General features: G+C 41.8%; 1 protein-coding gene across 2 annotated transcripts; it reads left to right on the forward strand.

Moving 5' to 3' along the window:
- Positions 1 to 247: 247 nt before the first annotated feature.
- Positions 248 to 6548, forward strand: LOC121813526 (CXADR-like membrane protein). 2 transcript variants are annotated; one of them, XM_042217346.1, is made up of 3 exons: positions 248 to 266; positions 357 to 440; positions 6205 to 6548. In XM_042217346.1, exons 2-3 carry the CDS (start codon positions 371 to 373, stop codon positions 6531 to 6533), a joined length of 399 nt encoding a protein of 132 aa, XP_042073280.1. In that variant the 5' UTR covers positions 248 to 266; positions 357 to 370; the 3' UTR covers positions 6534 to 6548. The 2 variants fall into 2 exon arrangements, with proteins under 2 accessions (XP_042073280.1, XP_042073279.1); XM_042217345.1 differs by lacking the exon at positions 248 to 266 and having other exon boundaries at positions 311 to 440.
- The last annotated feature ends 806 nt before the right edge of the window (positions 6549 to 7354 follow it).

Below are 7354 nucleotides of genomic sequence, written 5' to 3' on the forward strand. Positions count from 1 at the left end.
ACAGCCTTACCAAAGTCCATTTAAGGACAGATCTCTCTCAGCAACCACACTTACCTTTTTTTCAGTTTCAGGGCCAAACTTTTAAAATGTTGGCAGATTTTTTTAATTTAATTTTCTCAAACATTTACTCTCAAATATTTATGTTTCTTTCTAACAGGGATGCCAGGAGTTTGTGAGTCTTTGAGAGGGAAAAACAGGATTTATTCAGATTCATTTTCAGCCCTAAAACTAAGTCCAGCACACAAACTATCACATATGAAACCCGAGTAAGTAAATTAGTACGTACGGTTTATGTGCTAAGAGCCTTTCAGACCAGCGGTGCGCAGCCTAACGTCTCTCTCTCTCTGACTCTGAAGGGTGGAGTTAAGAAATGTCTGCTGTCAGTGTCTCGCTCGGCTCAACTTTGCTGTTTTTCAGCGTCTTCGTGTTCGTCTCTGCAGGTGAGATTTACTGTTAGAAACTAACATAATGCCTTTCTGAGAAAATGAGGAGTAAAGTAGACTGTCTGTGTGTGGAGGAGACACAAGGCTGGGTGGAGTTTGTGTGGATTTAACATCTGTAATCCAGATGTGACAGAGACAAAGAAGTGTAACGTGTGTCAGGAGTCAGGATGCAGCTACAAAGCTTCTTGTTCAGTGTATACAAACAGCTGTAGCTCCATAAAGGCAGCATGCAGAGACTCACAGTGTCTTATAATGAGAGGCTGCTTTCTCTCACACATTATGTTCACTTATTATCAGCACATGTTGTTGTTCTGTGGAAGCTAACATCTTGTAGTTTCTGACACTTTGCATGTTTAGCATGAGGCTAAAATTCCCCCTCAGTGGGTCTGGGAAGTGATATCAACAACATGTCTGCCCCATTTATTTACTCTGATAATGGAAATCAGGATAATCAGTCAGGTAATGAAAAAATGTTGATTGAATCTGTTCTGTTTAAGACTAAATACAAAAACAGGATTTAAACTTAGTTTATGTACAGATTTAACATAAGCTCCACAAGTGAAGTGCAGGCATCTTGTTTTCAACCAGATATTAACTCTTATAAAACATTATTGGTTCGTAGATTTATTTTATACATCAAGATCTCTAATCTGGATTTAATCTGATCTGGAGCAGGTTCACAGCATAAGTTACCAATGCACTGTTATAAGACGTGAACCACCTTCCTAGCACAGAAATCCAATCCAATCCAATTTTATTTATAAAGCACTTTAAAATACCCAGCACAGGAACAAAGTGCTGTACAGAAAGTAAGTTAAACAGCAAATTAAATAAATAAATCACATAAGACATAAAATTAAAATTAAAACAGCCCTATGTTAAAACAAAACAAGATAAAACAGCATCGAGTCACCTAAAAACAACTAAAATAAAATAAAAATAAATATAAAAACCAACATCTCACGTGGTGTCAAAGGCCAAAGTAAAGAGGTGGGTTTTCAAGAGTGACTTAAAAACAGGTAAAGAAGTGGCCTGTCTAATCTCTAAAGGAAGCTCATTCCACAGTTTGGGAGCTGCTACAGCAAAAGCACGATCTCCTCTAAGTTTACGCCCAGTCCTGGGTATCTTCAGGAGCAGCTGATCAGCTGACCTGAGAGAGCGGGTGGGTGTATAAGGCTGTAGCAGCTCAGAGAGATAAGATGGGGCGAGGCCATGGAGAGCTTTAAAAGTAAATAAAAGAATTTTAAAATGAATCCTAAAAGAAATGGGCAGCCAGTGAAGTGAAGCTAAAACAGGGGAAATGTGCTCAAACTTTCGAGTGCCAGTTAAAAGACGAGCTGCGGCATTTTGCACCCTCTGTAGGTGACTAATATATAATGCACTGACCCCAATATAAAGTGCATTACAGTAATCCAGCCGAGTGCTAACAAAGGCGTGGATCACTGTCTCAAAGTGCTGCCGTGAAAGAATTGGTTTTATTTTTGCCAGCTGCCTGAGGTGAAAGAAGCTAGATTTTACCACTGCCTTAATTTGATTATCAAACTTTAGATCACAGTCCACTTTGACCCCCAGGTTTGTGACAGTTGGCTTAACATACTGTGCCAGGGAATCTACATACACATTGGGGGTCTCAGTGGGGCTACCAAAAACCATCACCTCTGTCTTTTTATCATTGAATTTTAAGAAGTTAGCAGACATCCAAGCCTTAATATCATCGAGACACTGAAGTAATGGCTGTGTAAGGTATCTGCCTTTTTTCTTTAGAGGGACATAGATCTGACAGTCATCAGCATAAAAGTGGAAAGCAATGCCGTGCTTTCTCAGTACAGAACCAAGAGGAAGCAGATATAAAGAGAAGAGGAGGGGGCCTAGAACTGAGCCCTGTGGGACACCACACAAGAGGGGAGCGGAGGACGACGCATAGTCACCAAGGCTGACACAAAAAGTTCGCCCCGTCAAATAGGACCTAACCCTCTGATGCATAGTGGTCACTGGAGTGGACAGCTACTAAAACGTACATATCTCTTTAATGCATTGGTTTCTATGGTGGAACTGCATATTAGCCTCTAGAGTGCTCTCTGCTGCCATGCTCCATTGAGGTCAATTCAGTGTTCAGTTAGTGCAACTGCAAGTAAATTTCCTCTGAATCAAAGATGGCAGACAAACTGTCACCCCTGCCGACCACTGCTGGCATATCCTGTCAATCCTTCTATGCTAAAAGAGCCCAACAGGTAAAAAAAATATGATGATATGCAGTAACATCTAGGGAAGGATATTATCTGTTTGGAATAAGAAATTGTTATGTCTAATATGTAGAAAACTACGATTAACCATGTGTCCACTGTAGTGGACATCATGCATTACCCACTATATTTTTTTAACATAAGTCATAAATTGTCTCACTGTTTTTTGGGACTGTTTTGGTTATAAGTAAGCATATAATTGTTACATTTATAAGCTACTCATTTAAAATGTATATTTCTGTGCAGATCAGCTGTAGTTTGAGTTACTATAATAATTATTTTATCATATTTTGTAGACTTCAAATGCAGCAAAGAATAAGGCAGCGTACAGAATAGTCCAGGAAATTCCATCCAGCTCCAGTGATGATGATTTCATTGATGAGTGCAGTGATGATGAGTTCAGTGATAAGTCCAGTGATGATGAGAGTGGCTGCCAGAGCAGAACAGAGACATAGGAACTACGGACAGCCTAGGTGTGATGAACACAGAAGTGTTTGGAGATGCAGAGACTAAGATGTCAGTTTGTGTTTTCTTCCAGCATGCTACTAAGGGCTTGGTAATACTGTCCTGCATCGTTATAGAACTGTGTAGACTCAAAAATGTTTCTCTTGTTGGAGATAGTTTGCCATATTCAGGTGTAGGATTCACAGCTAGGACTGTTGATTGGTTTTGTTATTTACGTCTAAACATTGGGGCCTTATGAGTTGAAAGTTCCAAAAAAATTGCTGAGATGTTTTTCAAAGGATACAAGCAAACAAGTGTTTGTATATTTACAATAGAACACAAGGTAATTAATTTTTATAGTAAATTCACAGTATTTCATGCTAAGTGCTCAGGCGCATGTAGTCCACTGGAGTGGACAAGTTTATAACTTTATAAAAAAACATATTTTTGGGAAAAAAAGAGTTGAACATTTTTTTTCATGTCCTGAGAAGAATAAAAGCACTTAAGAAAAAAATCTTGACCAAGGCTTTCATAATTCATGCATCAGAGGGTGACCTAAACCACTCCAGTGCAGTGCCCCTAATGCCCACCCAGTGCTCCAAACGAGAGAATAAAATGGCATGATCCACGGTATCAAACGCAGCTGTCAAATCTAAAAGCACAAGAACAACACAGTCCCCAGCATCAGTCGCTAAAAATATGTCATTAAAAACTTTTAAAAGGGCTGATTCAGTGCTATGAAAGGGTTTAAAACCAGATTGGAAAACCTCTAAAACATTTTGCTTTTCCAGGAAGGCCATTATTTTGTTGTAAACTACCTTTTCAAGAATTTTGGAAAGAAAAGGTAGTTTGGAGATAGGCCTGTAATTTGCAAGAACCATAGGATCAAGAGCAGGTTTTTTAATCAGGGGTTTGACTACTGCATGTTTAAAATCTTTAGGGACAACACCTGACATCAGACTATGGTTTACCAGCTCAAGCACCAAAGGACCAACTGTAGGTAACACCTCTTTTAAAAGTCGAGGAGGGACAGCATCATTTGGAGACCCAGCAGGCTTAAGATGACCAACAGTCTCCTTTAAAAAGGACAGAGTCACAGGCTCAAACCTGTCAAAGACAGCAGAGCAGGAAGCAGAGACTGAGAGGTCGTGAGCATGAGAAGAGATTTGAGCCCTTGTGGAGGAGACCTTCTCGATAAAAAAGTGTAAAAAATTTTCACAGGCTTCTGTTGAGGGCTCAATACAGTCAGTATATGGTGCATTAAGAACAGAGTTAATAGTATTAAATAAAACACGTGGGTTGTGGCAGTTTGACAAAATAATGTCAGATAAGTGTTTTCTTTTGGCATCTTTTACAGTTCTTTGATATTGACGCCAACAGTCCTTCAGCATCTGGAATGACACTTGTAGTTTGTCCTTTTTCCACTTGCGCTCAGCTCGACGGCAATCGCGTCTGACAGCTCGGGTCAAGTCGTTCAGCCAGGGCTCAGATTTAGTTTTAGGCAGTCTGGATTTTAATGGAGCCACAATGTCCAAAGCAGTCCGACAGGTAGAATAAAACCATGAGCTCAGTTCCTCAGTCTGGCTGCATAAAAAATCCGGGATCTTACAGAACTGGTCAAAGACTGTTGAAAAGTGTTCAGCAGTGGAGGAGTTAAGAACACGACAGCGCTGAGCAGCAGCGCGAGTTTTAACTGAGGCACAGGCAAGAGGAACTTCAAACATCACAGGACTGTGGTCAGAAAACACAGCATCACAAATCTCTATGTTAGAAACAGAAAAACCATGAGATAAAACAAGATCAAGCGTGTGTCCACGTTCATGTGTGGGACCTGTCACACATTGCACCAGATTAAACGAATCAATAAGGTTTAAAAAGCCCTTTGCCATGGGCCTGTCGGGACAACACACGTGAATATTAAAATCCCCAACAATAAGAACACGATCATATTTTGGCATAAATTCAGCCAAAAAGTCGGCAAAGTCACTCACAAAGTCGTTATTGTATTTTGGAGGCCGGTAAACCACCGCACACAACACTGTGTGAGAGCAGCCCAGCTCAAACACAGACAGTTCAAAGCTGGTGAATGACGGGGTTGATAGCTGCTTACATTTAAAATGACTTTTAAAGATCGTAGCTATTCCTCCTCCTCGGCCCAACATACGTGGGGAATTAAAATAGCAGCAATCGCCAGGTAGAAGATCCGAGAAGATGCTGCACTCACCGGCGCTCAGCCACGTCTCGCACACACAAAGAAAATCCAGTCCTCGGGATGTGAAAAAATCCTTCAGGATAAACGTTTTGTTCGCTAGGGACCTAGCATTTACCAGGCCAATCCTGGCGGTAAACAGCGGATCCCCGTCGCTAGCCGTCCTAGAAGCCCGACACAGAGGCCGCAGATTCCGCAGATTCACACCACGTCGGCGGGGGCGAGGAGAGTAGAGTTTTCGGGACATCCCATCCAGGCCGATGACAGGTACCAGCCAGGCACAGACAGGTTCCAACGATCGCTGAGAGAAACAGAAGTTTGGCACCACTCCTTGTTTTCTGGACAAGGGCTTAAGAGAATACCTCAAAGAAGCTTTCAGCTTAACCAGGAAACCAGCCCTTCGACCCCGGCGACGGCACTTTTGCCGGAGTGGAGGATCTGGAACACGGCACAGGTGAGCCGGGATCTCTGATATTAGCGGGGGCAAAGTTTTATGTTCAGCTTGGTTCCACTTTGCCCAGCTTTTGACAGAAGGTCGGAGATCCAGTAGGGTTTGGCGATCATACACCAAGAAAGAGTTGGCATTTATTACAATAGTCAATAAAATCAATACAAACAAACATAACACTGGCAGTGATAGACGGCAAGCCACACACACCGGCGCCATCTTGAATCAAAGGAATCAAAGAAAACCTCGAACCCAAAGCTGCTTTATAGTACAGGCCTCTGCTGGGCTTTAAGACAATAACATTAATTAAATCCATCCATATGTTAAAAGACATAAACAAATATTTAAAGTAAATAATTTGCTTATAATTACATGTTGACCTTTAACCTCTCTGCTCTGTGTTGTTTCCTCTTTCAGTCCAGATAAACATCACAGCCGAGTCTGGACAGGACGTCACGCTTCCATGTCGAGTTACAAATAACATCACAGCTGTAGAGTGGAGCAGAGCTGGCCTGGGACAGAAAAATGTCTTTTTGTACCAGGATGGGCGTTTTGTTCCAAACAACCAGCATCCATCATATAAGAACCGAGTGGCTCTCAGAGGGATGAAGGATGGAGACGCGTCTTTGATTGTGAAGAAAGTGACCACTGCTGACTCTGGAACATACAAGTGTCGTGTTAAAATAGCAGAAACAGGCTCATGGAAATACGTCACCATCAATCTGAATGTTTCTCCAGGTGAGTGAGTAACTCTGATTTTTCTGTAAATCTGACATGGAGTTTGTGTTTCATTCATTGGCTTTAGTAAGGTACAGCTTTCTCTTCTCCCAGCAGATAATCTATATCTCACTGAAAACATGCTGGTAAGTGAAAATGTTACACTTCATTTAAACTTTCCTATTTTGGTCACCTAACAGTGGTTCTGGGACACACAAACATTGTAAGTGCTTCACAGTGGGAAAGATATAATAATGGTAATCACTGTATAGTGGCCGGGAATAACACTCACTGATTCGTCTGTGAAGGTTCTCAGTCATCCAGGTCATCGTAGTCTAAGGAGCTTGGAAAGAAACGCGTTGGGACTTGTTTAAGTTGCTTAAACAAGACCCGACGCTTTTCTTTCCAAGCTCCTTAGACCACTCACTAATTCCTAGCTTTCAGGAGGAAAGAAATACAAACCAAAGATTGAATGTAAGCACTGCCCCTTTTCCCCTAAAACATTAGAACAAGTGTTCAACACTGAGTAGTTGTGCCTGCTGGTCCACATGGTGTAGCTTGCCCATTGCAGCCCCACCATTCTCAGGGTCTACATGCAAAGGGGATCATAGGACAAGCACAACTGGAACAGGATCAGGTGCAACTGGGACAGATGGTTGAGAAAAACTGAGGTCATCACCAATTGCAGTGGAGAACAGGCTGTGCAGACCCAGATGGCGGTCGGCCGAATCTTCCTCAAAGGCTTATGGGGGGACCTCTGTTGATCTCCAGTGTTGAGCTTGGTCCAGGACCAACATGTTATTCGGCCCTGGTGTGTTTTAGTATGAATTACATTCAGTATCTCTGTTTT

The sequence above is a fragment of the Haplochromis burtoni genome, unplaced genomic scaffold (genome assembly GCF_018398535.1).
Source record: "Haplochromis burtoni strain Fernald_Lab_line unplaced genomic scaffold, NCSU_Asbu1 Contig_1843, whole genome shotgun sequence".
In the NCBI taxonomy this organism is placed as follows: Eukaryota; Metazoa; Chordata; class Actinopteri; order Cichliformes; family Cichlidae; genus Haplochromis; species Haplochromis burtoni.